Source organism: Rosa rugosa, chromosome 1, assembly GCF_958449725.1.
Source record: "Rosa rugosa chromosome 1, drRosRugo1.1, whole genome shotgun sequence".
NCBI lineage: Eukaryota > Viridiplantae > Streptophyta > Magnoliopsida > Rosales > Rosaceae > Rosa > Rosa rugosa.
The window spans coordinates 26,340,612-26,354,041 of NC_084820.1; the positions used below are offsets into that span (position 1 = coordinate 26,340,612).

General features: G+C 37.4%; 1 protein-coding gene and 1 long non-coding RNA gene across 5 annotated transcripts; both read left to right on the forward strand.

Annotated features, from left to right (window-relative positions):
- The first annotated feature begins 1,742 nt into the window (after window positions 1–1,742).
- Window positions 1,743–13,369, forward strand: LOC133724448 (subtilisin-like protease SBT2.3). 4 transcript variants are annotated; one of them, XM_062151195.1, is made up of 4 exons: window positions 2,264–2,398; window positions 11,815–11,923; window positions 12,195–12,244; window positions 13,207–13,369. In XM_062151195.1, the coding sequence occupies exons 1-4, from the start codon at window positions 2,285–2,287 to the stop codon at window positions 13,213–13,215; spliced, it is 282 nt and encodes a 93-aa protein (XP_062007179.1). In that variant the 5' UTR covers window positions 2,264–2,284; the 3' UTR covers window positions 13,216–13,369. The 4 variants fall into 4 exon arrangements, with proteins under 4 accessions (XP_062007176.1, XP_062007179.1, XP_062007177.1 ...); XM_062151193.1 differs by lacking the exon at window positions 13,207–13,369 and adding an exon at window positions 12,334–13,006; XM_062151192.1 differs by lacking the exons at window positions 11,815–11,923; window positions 12,195–12,244; window positions 13,207–13,369 and adding exons at window positions 1,743–2,222; window positions 4,802–5,209 and having other exon boundaries at window positions 2,338–2,398.
- On the forward strand, window positions 9,940–11,617 carry LOC133724449 (uncharacterized). Its single transcript, XR_009853690.1, has 3 exons — window positions 9,940–10,085; window positions 10,197–10,290; window positions 11,481–11,617. It is a non-coding gene; the product is annotated as an uncharacterized LOC133724449 (long non-coding RNA).
- Window positions 13,370–13,430: the final 61 nt, after the last annotated feature.

Below are 13,430 nucleotides of genomic sequence, written 5' to 3' on the forward strand. Positions count from 1 at the left end.
TTGGGGTTTGCTTTGCTTGGAATTGAGAGGGTATCTGAACAATGGTGGTGTCTTTCACTTGAGTTTATTGGAATTCAGAACAAATTTAGTGAAATTCAGTGATGCATTTTTTTTTTTTATCAAATAAACAACTCAAATGCTACAACTAATTTTTCGTGAGTCAAACTCACAACCTCCTATTTATGAAGGGGAGACTATGCCGCTAGACCAAATGATGCATGTTTTCATTTATTTGTTTATTTAATCTTTTTCTGTATATTTTTACTTATTTGGTTTCAAAATTGAGTTGGTTTTGCGGTTATGTGACTTATTACTTGCAAGATATGGTTACTCTCTGACTATGAAATTAAGCAGTTTCTTCCTTTTCTTTAATGAGGCCCATAACATTACTTTAGATAATAGCATCTGGTTTTTTTTCTTTTCCTTTTTTTCTTTTTGAAAGGAATAGCATCTGGTTTTGTCTCTCAATAGATCTTCTGATTTGGGAAATGAATTATTTAATCTTTTCCTTTGTCTTAAAATCAGTATACGTGATATGTTTACAGAACAATACAAGGGAAGGGAATGAATTCAACCAATTGGAATTTGATGCTTTGAGCACAAACCCATTTGGGGTTGCAAAATTAACTGCAATATGATATGTGTGCTCTCAGTGAGTGGTGTGCACATCTATTTCTTTGATAAACTAAATCCTCATGATTCTAGATGTACAGAGAAACAATAACAGTACAATTTTGAAAGCCTGGTTTCTGTCTGTGGTAAATAGCACTAGCAAGACAATAACAATGACATAATATATGTGCTTTTGGACTTCTGATAGGCATATCTGGTCTTTAGGGTCTGTGGATGTATTATAAGATGGAATGTGTACATAAGCCACAAGGCCTATATCCAGTCAATTTTTTGTTCCCTTTTTTGGAGGAACCTGCTAGTTCATTGTCTTCTGCGTCCACAGTTATTCTAATGACATGTTAATTGGCTTACAGCTGAGGAGGTTGATCTCTCCCAGGATGTACAGAAGTGGGAGGCTCACTCCAAGAAACAATTTATAAGTCATGTCCTGGCATTTTGAGGCAAACGTAAGGCCAAGGTTGCTTGACTTGGTTCTCTACCTCCCGCTGCTCAGAAGGTTGGTGGTGGAACGATGAAACTTGGCCCGGTCAAAACAAAGATGCCTTCAGGACTGAGAGTAAGTTTTTCAATTCATAGTTGTTCTCTATAGGCTTATTCTTATTGATAGTGAAATCTTATATCATTGTCTGAGTTATATAAAATAAAACTTATTAATTGTATTGCCTCTTTTCTTGTTCTTGGTTGGAAACTTTAGAACTCATCAATTGTTAACTGTCCAACTCAATGTACTATTTGTTATTTTGCTTGTTGTGTATAGAAGAGTATATGAAATTTACTCTGTTGGTATTTGGAATTGCATCTATGCTAGGCCTCAGTTGGTATTGGAATACAAAACTTATGTAAGTATATAACTACTCATTAGTTAAGGAATAGTTCTTAGCTTTAGATGAAATCTTAGAATGTCGAGTTCTATATAATTATCTAGACATCCTTGTTCTTAGATACATTGATCTGTTCTTACTTATAAATTGGAGGTTCTTAAGACTTGAGAGTCGCAAGATGTACAAAAATGAGTTGGAGATGCAAGTGGGATGGCTCCTCATTCACAGTAATTAATCTAGACCCAAGTCTCTTTGTATAGTCTTGTTGTGTTTTTTGCTGCATGCTGGTAGAAATGTAACTATGTAGCTCTATACAGTCACTTTTTTTTCTTCTCTGTGGCCATTTTGGGTGTGTAAGAATTGTGAGTATATTCGGTTATACCGTCTTAATCACATCACTCACATGCCTATTTATTCCACTATTTCTGTTTACAGGGCATTTTACAAAAGCTTTGGAGGCTTTGCTGCTGATATTGTTGCCGCAATAGACCAGGTACCTGCAATTTACTTGGCATTTCTGAAAACTATAACCTATCAAACAGCTGATGAATCTTCAGTGGGGTTTCTTAACCAAAACGAAAAACAATTTTATTTTTATGTTATCCTTTGCCAGCTTCTAGAATATTTAATTTTGATACTTTATTTGCATTCCAGGTTGCTTAGGATGGGGTTGACATAATAAGCTTATCAATCACTCCCAATAGACGTCCTCCCGGAGTTGCAACGTTTTTCAACCCTACAGATATGGCTTCACTATCAGCCGTAAAGGTTGGTATATTTGTTGTCCAAGCAGCAGGAAATACTGGAGTACTGGACCATCACCAAAAAGCATGTCTTCCTTCAGTCCATGGATCTTCACTGTTGATTCTGCTTCTCATGACAGAACCTACAGCAACTCTATAACCCTTGGCACAACGTCACCATTCCTGGAATTGGACTTGCACGTAAGTTTGTTCCCCCCTCCTTATTGATCATTTTTTTTTTTTTTTTTTTTGCTTATAGGATCATCTAACAACAGTACTCATTGCACCTTTCATTAAGAAGCTGACTTGTTAACTGATACAGACTGGATCAATTCTTAATGAAACTAGGTCCACTATATATATATAGGCCCGATCAAGGGCGGACGTCCGCACTGTCGCTAAAGTGCGGACGTCGATGCAGCAGGCGGCTTCCAGGCGGCGGCGGCGGCGCGGGCTGGCCGGAGGGAGGCCGGAGACGTCCCAGACCTCTTCTGGGCGGCGTTCGAGGTCGGAGGAGGTCGGGCTTGCCGGTTTCTGGGCAGCCACCTCACCTGCAGTTGCAGGTTCTGTGCAGCACTGCAGAACCGTCGCCGGCGACTCCATCGGACCGCAGACCCCTCCGCACGACCCCCAGCATCCCTCCGGCAAGCCGTGCCGCGCCGTCGCCGCTTGATCGAGGCCGGAGCAGCGACGTCCACACTTTTTCTGGGTTGCGGACGTCCGCTCTCGAACGGATCCGTATATATATATATATATATATATATATATATATATATATATATATATATATATTGTTTTTTATTTGTATTTTTCTGAAAACAAAACAAGGTGCATCATATTTTCTGAGCATCTATATTTGGATCTTCTGTGGAATGCAATGAGTGGTTTTTTTTGTTTTTTGGTCAATGAAATCATTCATTAAAAACCAAAGGGGAATAACCCAATGGAAAGAGCCCAAACAAGGCCCAATTACAAGTAAACCTAACAAGGAAAATTACTACTCAACCCAAATCCACATAGATAGGGCAAAAGAGTGTAACCCTAAAAATTAAGAAAAACATCATCTCCTACAATACAACAGCCGCCACCCAAGCCATCCGTGCCGCCGCTGCCCGGAGTAAAAAAGTAGGGAAAAGTGCCATATCGAGGAGATAAAATCCAATAACCGCTGCCAAAACAATCCCAAAATACAAATCCAATCGAAACCAAGGTAATGAGATGATAAATTGGAGCCAAACCCTACTAACACTCTCTTCTCCACCAGAGAAACTCAAACTGGGAAGAAACCGACGCCACCGAAATGGGACAGAAGCCAATAGCAAAGAAAAAATCCAATGGTGAATGGGGGGTGAAACACCCATGCGTGAGCACCCATACACCTCTAGGTAAGTGTTTCTCACTTTTAAGAGGTAGCCATAAGAATCTTCAAGGAACAAGTCTTTGGTAGTTGGAGGGGAGTTTATGTGAGGAAATGGGTGAGGGGAATCATGGAGGTTTGTGGATTTGAAAATTTTCTGGGATGTTTGACAAAGAAAGAAGGAACAAAGTCCTCTAAATCTGAACATAAGTCAGGAAATCACCACAAAGAGGGTATAAAGCCACCACAGAGGATGTAAAGCCACCACAGAGGGTGTGAGATAATCAAGGGAGATGAAGTGAATGCAAGACAGAGCAAGGAGAGTCCCCCCCAGCTCTCAAGCCACCGATCGAGATCCGGAGGGATAACAAATTCACAATCTGGGGAAGAGAGAAGGGGGAGAGAGCTATAGTTCTAGATCTGGTTTCTCTCTCTAAGTTTAGAGAGAGAGGCTCTCAGTACTGGGATAACTTAGGCAATGAGTGGTTGATCACTAGTATGTAAAGGTTTTGAGATTTTGCAGTGATTTTTTTTGGAATGTGGTAGCTTATATTATATGCTGGTGAAAGATATAATACCAGTGCATCATAGAGCAGAACTTGCTGTATGTGTAGCAGTATCAAGTGTGTTCTATAGAATAAAATAGAAAACACAATCAAATAAGAGGCAGAAACTGAGATTAGTACAAAAAACACTGGAAATAATATACACACACACACAATTGAAATAGTACATATATCAAATGAGAAGCAGAATATTCAATATATGAATATATTGAAGAATGATATGTTCGTTAACTGATGCTGCGTGATGTGTCTCTGTATGCCTACTTGATTTGGAGATAAACTTGATTTTTTAAAAATAAACTTGGTTCCTTTCTCCAATTAAATGTCACTAGTAGATTGATCCTTACACAAAAAATTTCACGTTACTTCAATAATAGAGCTGTAATTGTACCCATCTCTTACATAGAGTTAAACAAATTAAGTCACTTCAATAATAGACCTGATCCTTAATTTCACTTTTTATGCATAGAAGCTGTCATTGTACCCATAAACTCTGGCAGAGTTTAACGTTTCAGATATGTTGGTTGCCTTCTAAAGTATGACATTACTAATATGTTCCTTTTGAAGTACTTCAACGTTAACATCTCGAAGCATGGCATTACCACTTGCATGTGAGGTTGTGAACTACAGCAACCAGTTAAAATGAAGGGTGAACCTGATAAGTTTCTGTTTCTGTTTCAGCTGGTACACAGAAAGATACATTGTACACACTGATTTCTGCAATACATGCTTTGAATAATGACACAACAGTTACAGATGATATGTATGTAAGTGAATGCCAAGATCGAGCAACTTCAATCAGGATCTGGTCTAGGGAAACCTCTTGGTCTGCAGCTACTCAATTCGATTTGTGCTTGGGATGTTCACAATATATACAGCAAGCCTTACAAACAGCGCAAAATTTAAGTGCTTGGTTTTGTTTTCTTTGTATGGATTCTTTTATGATTGGTTTTCAGCTCAACCCAACTCCAATGAAAATACCTGGCCTCTGTCACAGTAACCAAGTTCTTTTAGTGCTTAAACCCTCTCTAATACAGTAAAGCACACCAATTTTGCTTTGGTTCAGCTGCCAGTAAAATGCACATCAGCGTCTGTGTCAATCTGGCAAGATTGGCAGAGGGAAAAGGAGGACGAACTTTTGTGCTTAAACATAAAGCTTGTCTAAAGTTGCATGCTAAAACGTTGAATTTGTGTAGGTTGTATATAAAAACTTAAAAAGATACAGATTCCTGGTGTCAACTTTATTCTGTTAGTTAAAATCTATTTACATTCACAACATATTCCAATTGTAAATGTAATGACTAACATCAACCAGATTACTGCCAAAAAAAAGGGAAGCTGATGTAACTGAAATTATGTAAACTACTCAAGTATATCCAATGCATAAGCAGAGGGATACTAGCTACCTCACCACTCATATTATCTTAATTTGATCACACAAATTGAACAGAATTTATAAGCTTTTAACAGGGTAATAATGAGCTTCAATTTTTTGATAGACGTAAAACCATGTAATTCCAACATTCAACGCATCAAATTAAATCTACCAAATCATAAAGGCAAGAAGCGAAAGACCCAAACTTTTGTTTAAAATGAAATCATTGAAATCAAAACATAAAAAATAATCGGGACACATGGAAATCTAATATTGTAGCGAAAACAACATAATTTAGACCAACTTGCATATTAACAAGTACTATGTAAAAATATTTAATCTGATGATCCGCGGTCATTTCGACATTGAACAAAGCGGTCAACCCTCTATATGCCTATACAGCCCTAAGGGGAGCTGAACCACGAGGAGATTAATTTCCCGAAATTTTTACATTAGTTTATGTAGCTCATACCCACGAGGGTGTGAGAGCTAACAGATCGAAAAAATAAGTTGTGTATAGTCGGTTACGCACATATTAGTTTTATGTGTATTTAGGGTTCATGGTTGACCATATAGATCGAGACCCAAACGACAACAAAAATAGTTGAAATTTTGACTGTAACTACTTCTTCTTGTCATAATAACATCCAACGGTCAAATTTGATAAATTCTAATTCCTCCACCTTGTTGGTTATGGGAGATATACTTTTCCATATGACTAATAAACAAGTTAGACCATATTAGTAAGCATATGAGGATTTTGTGCGATCCATATAATCGAACTTAGAAATCGATAAATTTGAGACTTCCCATTTACTTAATGTATTAATAGGTACTGTGTAAAAAAGTTAACCCGATCCGCCGTCATTTTGACATCGAACAAAGCGGTCAACCCTCTATACTCCTATACATCTCTAAGGGGAGCTGAATTATGAGGAGATAAATTTCCTGAAATTTTTACATTAGTTTATATATCTCATACACACGAGAATGTTAGAGCTGACAGATCGAAAAAATAAGTTGTGTATGAGGGGTTACGTGCATATTAGTTTTATGTGTATTTAAGGTTTAAGGTTGACCACGTATATTGAGACCCAAACGACGACGAAAATAGCTGAAATTTTGACCATAACCATATATTCTTATCATGATAACATCCAACAACCAATTTTGATAAATTATATTTCCCTCACCATGTTGCTCTTGGAAGGTATAATTTTGTAACACACCTAATAAGCAAGTTAGACCACATTATTAGGCATATAAGGATTTTGTGCTATCTAAAATTTGGTAACTGAAAATCGGTAAATTTGAGATTACCCATCTATTTATAGCGTATTAGTAGGTACTGTGTAAAAAAATTAACCTGATCTGCCGTCAATTCGACATCAAACTAAGCGGTCAACTCTTTATACACTTAGGCCCCGTTTGGGATTGCTTCGCTTTAAAAAAAATCAGCTTTTGTTCAAAATTTTGGATTTTATTGTGTTTGGTAAATAAATAAAAAGCAGCTTTAATTGAAAGTTATAGGTCACTGGCAGCAGATTTTAGAAGCAGCGTAGTGGTTGCTTTTAGAAGCTGTTGTGGATCAAAACACAGTCTGCAGTTGTTTTATGTACTGACAGCACTTTTAAAAATATTATTTACCAAACATGAAACTGTTTTAATTCACAGCTAATTATTCTCACAACACAGATGCAGTAGTTTTTTTTAAAAGTCACAGCAATCCCAAACTAACCTTTATACTTTCCTAAGGGGAGCTATATCAGGAGGAGATGAACTTCTAGAAAATTTTTAAATTTGTTTATATATCTCATACCCACCAGAGTGTGAGAGCTGACAGATTGAAAAAATAAATTGTGAAGGACCGGTTATGAGCATATATATATATATATATATATTAGTTTTGTGGTATTTAGGGTTTAGAGTTGACCCAGTAGATCAAGACCCAAACAACGACGAAAATGCCTGAAATTTTGACCATAACTATATCTTCTTATCATGATAACATCCAATGGTGGTTGCTGAGCGTTTTAGTTTGATGAGTATTTAGGGTTTATGGTTGACCATGTGGATGGAATCTTAAACGATGATGAAAACATGTAGATTTTTTACCAAAATCATATTTATGCGCCATGATCACATCCAACGGTCAAATTTTTCAAATTTTATTTCCGCCAGCTTGGCAGCTTGTTGGTTTTGGAAAGTATACATTTTCATATAACCCAAGTAATAAGTTAGACCACATTAGTAGCTAAACACATAAGGGTTTCGTGCGATCCAAAATATTGAAATTGGAAATTGATGGATTTGACATAATCCATGGATAGTATGTAAAAAAGATAACCCGGTCCAATGTCGTTTCGACATTGGTCAAAACGGTCAACCTTATATACCCTTATACTTCCCTAAGAGGAGTCGAATCACAGGGAGATAATAGGTTGATACATCTCATCCTCACAAGAGTATGAGCGCCGACTGATTGAGCAAAAAGTTGCGTTGGAGTTTTTACGAGCGTTTTAGTTTGATAAGTATTTAGGGTTTAGGGTTGACTATGAGGATGGAGGTCGAGACGATGATGAAAATATGCAAATTTTTTACCATAGTCATATTTCCCTGCCATAATCACATCAAACGGTCCATTTTTCAAATTGTATTTCCTCCGCCTTGTTGGTTTTAGAAGGTATACATTTGCCATATAACCATCAAACAAGTTAGATCACATTAGTAGATACTAAAGAACTTCGTGCGATCTAAAAGATTGAAATTGAAAATCGATAAATTTATCATTATCCATGTAATTGTTTAATTACTTTGTAGTATGGAAAAAATTAACCCGTTATGCAGTTGTTTCAACATCGGTTTGAGCGGTCAAACCTATATACGCATATACTAATAAGTATAAATGAGAATGAAATTGGTTGAATATTTTACAACAGATACAAAATATTCCAAGCCTCTCATCAAATGGTCGGTTTCCCCAGTTTTGTATATCTTGATGGATTTGTACTTTGAGGAATTTAATTTCTATATAGAGGCTTATAATGATAACATCGGTTGACCATGTTGATCGATGAAGAAACGAGGATGAAACTAGCTAAATTTTTTTTACAACAAGCATAAAATATTCCATTCATCTCATCCAACAGTCGGTTTCTCCAACTAGGTATGTCTCAACGGAGTAGACCTTTCACGAATCTAATTTATAAATATAATATTTATAAAGGTATCTTTAGTTAACTACATGAAATCATGAATTGAAGTCAAAACGAGTACAAATTAGATTCATATGACCAAGCTCCATCTTGCGGACATAAAAATTTTCCAACTCTATAGCTCCTCACAATTCAGTTTGAAAATACAAGGACAGAATGTGATTTTCTGGAGAATGGGGATTGCAGTGCACTGATCAATCCTTACTGGGCAGCAGAAACCAAAATAACAAACTAAACACCAGATTTTGGTTACGCAGTGAAAACCTCAAGTATGAGATTAAAAACACTGCGGGGCTCTTACTCTTGAGAACCCAAAATAAAGATCATCATATTGAAAAGGATATGTTCTTTTACAAACTTTGAATAGCACTAGCTCGGCTATAAGATTCACACAAAATCTAATACAAAGTTTGTCTTCCTTCTAGAACTCCTTCACTTGAACGATCTTCAAATCTTGTTCTTCTTTCTTCACAGTCTCTCTACTGATCTCAAGAGAGTTTTATGAATATGAGAACACAATCAATGACACTTATTCATGGACCAAGTGCATAACTCTTTTGTGAAGACTCAAGTTCAAAACCAAACTAACAAGCAAGACTCTAACAAAAATTCTTGCGTTCTGGAATATATATATTTGCCCGTGTATAATCCTCAATATGTATGCAACTGACGGCCACCCACCTCCTATGAAAAGATGTTACCCTAATACACATTAATTAGGAAAGAAACTTCCCTTAAAGGAACTCCACAAATCTTAAGGAAAAAAGCAATTAGGAATAGGGACGGCCTAACAAACCCTAGGACATCAATACTATGAATTTAACTATTAGAAGACCATTTAAAAACGTAAATTCATGAAATCAAAAACCTACTTTCCAAAATCGGACTCCACAATAAACTGTCCCCATGCTTATGCAAATGCATTTACCTGTTTTCCTGAGATCAGTAAAGAGTCTTCAAGCTTTGTATGGGAATGCCAATACGACATGTACAAGAATTGTACCTACACAGTTGCTTTTGAGGCTTTAAGTTTAGGGTTATGGTATAGGGTTACAATATTAGGGCGGGAGATTCAAATTTTAGATTTTTGTGGGAAGTTTCAACTTTTACACCCACTGAAGTTTCACGGGGTATAAATACAAATTTTTATTTATCAAATTAATTTGTTTAATGTTTCACTTTCATTCTCAAAAAAAAAAAAAAAAAATGTTTCACTTTCCGAGTGGCCACCTAGTCGCCGATCGCAATCCCAAATCTTGCCATCTCGATTTCGAAGTGGCATTGCCGTCTCATTTTCAATGACAGCCCATAGGCCCTCATGCCACGTTTCTTCACCCTCTAGAAATTTCTCTTTCCGGATGTCGATTCGATACAGGTAAACGTTTTAAGATTCTTCGGTTTTAAACCCAACTGCATCAAATATATCAACTAAATCCAGAAGATATATAACTGTTTTGGACATTTATTGGTGTGGATGAGCTAACAGAGACAAGGAAAGAATGAAGAGGAAAGCTAAAGAGAAACAAGAGAGAGCAATCAATAATGGTTATTCTCTCCTCACATCCAATCACTTTCTTCAGGTACTCTTCATCTCTTCTTTTTTTTTTTTTTGAGAAAAGGAGATAATATCATTCAATTATCCATGGCCAGAAGACACGTACATCGAATGCTGTCTTACACCAAAATCATACATGGTATAAGCTACCAGGCAAAGGACAGGTGACCCTCACTGTTAACAAATGCGCTCACTTATTGAGCCTATATACAGGAGATCAAATCCTCACTACAAAACCTCTCTTTTGAAAAGTAAACCTAGTCGCCTAGAGACCTCAATTGGTGTACAACTAGAGAGAACTAAGAAGCAAGTAGTAAAAGACTCAAAGTCAAGTACTAGGCAAGGAGACCCAGGAACCAAAAGCTTCCCACGTCCTTATCTCGAGAATCCTCCGTCGTAACTACTCAAGAGGATTTGCTAGAGGCACAAAAGTGCGTAGTTCTCTAACAAAATTAGAGAGTAATACAAACCTAGGATTCCCAAAGCAAGGAAATATTAGAGTAACTAAAAAATAAAATATAAAACTAGGGCAAAACCAGCCCAAAATAAGGCCCAAGAGAGCAGCCCAAGGAGATGAGTCCAGCCCAAGGCCCAACAAAAGATTGACCCGAGCCAGCCACCAAAACCATCCTCCACCAGCGCCGACGATCACCGCCAGACCTGTAGTGGCCGTGACCCCCACGAGATCGTGCAGAACCTCCTAGCCACGCCGCCACAACGATCGCTCCAGATCCACCATGGCCTCGCCCCTGCAGCGATCCTCCCAGACCACCAAAGCTGCGCTGCCACACCATCACCCAAAAAACCGCCATAGCCACGCCACCATCACATGTCCAGGAGAGCTCCGACGAAACCCCGCCGCCAAAAGTCGTGGAAGCTCCGACGACCCACCAAAACCTGCACAAACCGATCAGCCAGGACTCCTTTGCCAAACCTCGAGCCACCCCCATTCAGAAGACTACACGGCCATTACTTTCAAAACCCGCCCGGCAGCAGCCCAGTCGGCATGGCGAACCACCACCGATGAGCGCCGCCTGACAAGAAGGCTAGGAGATCTTGAAGAAAACCCTAGGCACGGTCCGAGTTTTTTGGAGCCTCTTCTGTGAATAGATTCATTTTTTCATCTCTTCTTGTTCAATATAACTTTTTATATATGTTTGTGGTTTTCTCTATATCTCTACTTTATCTCCCTAAATTATTAGTATTGTGTCTCAGAGAGCAGAACAGAACACCAGAGCAAATGAAGAGTAGAGCATATACTTGATCCATGCTTAAAACCCAATTTGCAAAATAGGCAGAAGAGATGCTGTTTGGCCTTTCTTCTCCGCTGTTGACAGTTTTGCCATCTTCAGGTGTATTCTCTCACTTCATTCTTTAGTCAATCTGAGAATGATTTTACCCTTCGGAGGGGTTTAATAAACATGAAAATAGAAAAGATTTCATCTTTCGTCTTTTTTTATTTTTTATTATGTTTTTGGAACTATGCTGTATGCAATTAGTATACATGTTTACAATTTAAGGATTTTGCTAAAGGTTACCGTCATTGCAGGGTCCCTTGCAGAAGAAGATGTCAAAATGGCTTCATGTGCTGATGAAATATGTTCTTATATTTATCTTTACCCAGGGGAGCTGCAATCTAAAAAGGTTATCTTCAAATGGTAAGCATTTGTTTCCTTTTATTTTGATAAGGTGTATGCATGGTTGTTGTGGAGAAACTAAATGAATAAGAAGGGAAACTTAATGTTAATTAGTCATTTGACTCAGAACCTTTTGAATCATTTACCATTTTCTTCGAACAAACTCCGATATAAAGAGTTTTTCAGTTGGACTAAGTTTCCTTTTTGTTAGAACAAGAGCAAACTAGTTGAATTCCTTGTCATTATTGCTGGCATATAGTGTAGGGACCTGACACTTTTCATCTAATTTAAGGATGGAATCGTAAAAGCCAGAATGATATTCATCAGCTGCACCATTATCTCGTAAGTCAGCTTTACGAGTTGAATAATGAAGTCTTTGAACATTGATCCTATGCTAATACTTACTGAACCGTGTTTTATATGTTATACAGCTGATGCATGCCTGCATATTGTTTCTCAGCGTGTTGACATTATCAAAATCTCATCATTTCCATTTCAGTAACTCCTGATAAGATCACTATTTATTTAGTGCAATCCTCTCTAGTTATTTATTGAAGGGTTGTAATGTAGCTAGTTTTGATTGGTTTGGATAGGTCCCCAAATTCGAAGATTATAAAATCACCGGACAAGAGTACATGGACTGCAAAAGATGTTGCTGATCTGTTTTGGCTGACAAGTCTACATTGGTGTTGTTCCACCTTATTTCTAAAAGCATTTTGTTTTAAGGCTGATAAGTAGACATCTTTTCTTGACTACATAGAAATAGACATATGATATAGTACAAGTAACAGATGTGATTATCGTGTTGTGAAGAGTTTTCCTTTTAAAGTTAAACTAGGACTAAAATTAATGTCAATAGTGATCTTCTAAACCTTGGCCAATGGCCATTATAGAGTATCCCTGACCTTATTCTCCGAAAGTCTAGTGTTCTGATTTCAGTGCCCAGTTAAAATTTCTTGCAGCGGGTTACCACTCAGTATATGGCTGAGAGTTCAGTTCTTGATGCACCGTTAGCCTTACTTGTCATGCCCTCCATTAGCCTTTCTGTTTGCAGCATATTATTAATTGTTGTAATATGGCCTGATGAACCAACATTTTTTGAGGAAACATGTTAACATAGACCAATGCCCAAATACTTATGAAGCAGCTATTGAATTTACTGCTACTTATGAATTGTGCTGCTGGCCTGATGACTCCAACATTTTTTGAGGAAACAAGTTAACATAGACCAATGCCCAATTTACTTATGAAGCAGCTATTGAATATACTGCTACTTATGAATTATGAAATTTTTTGTGATGCAGAAACTGTAGATTAATTTCACCTTCTCCCTCCCACAGAAAACTATGTTCCTCTATTCAAGGATTCATGGAGATTTTGGTGACTGTCTATTTGATTTCTTGTCCCACTAGTGCAAAACTTGAGAAATTTGTATACCTTTATTCTATTACCATTCAAATTTTGGCTCTAAGTAGAAGTCATTTATGTACTGCAATTGAAACTTGGAACTGGTAATCTCCTTTCATTG

Bases quoted from the DNA above. Each gene is read 5' to 3' on its own strand.
- LOC133724448 (XM_062151192.1), top strand. From the start codon at position 2,199: ATGGCTTCACTATCAGCCGTAAAG. The intron at 2,223-2,337 runs GTTGGTATATTT...TTCTCATGACAG, and splicing joins CTTCACTATCAGCCGTAAAG to AACCTACAGCAACTCTATAA. The intron at 2,399-4,801 runs GTAAGTTTGTTC...TTTCTGTTTCAG, and splicing joins TCCTGGAATTGGACTTGCAC to CTGGTACACAGAAAGATACA.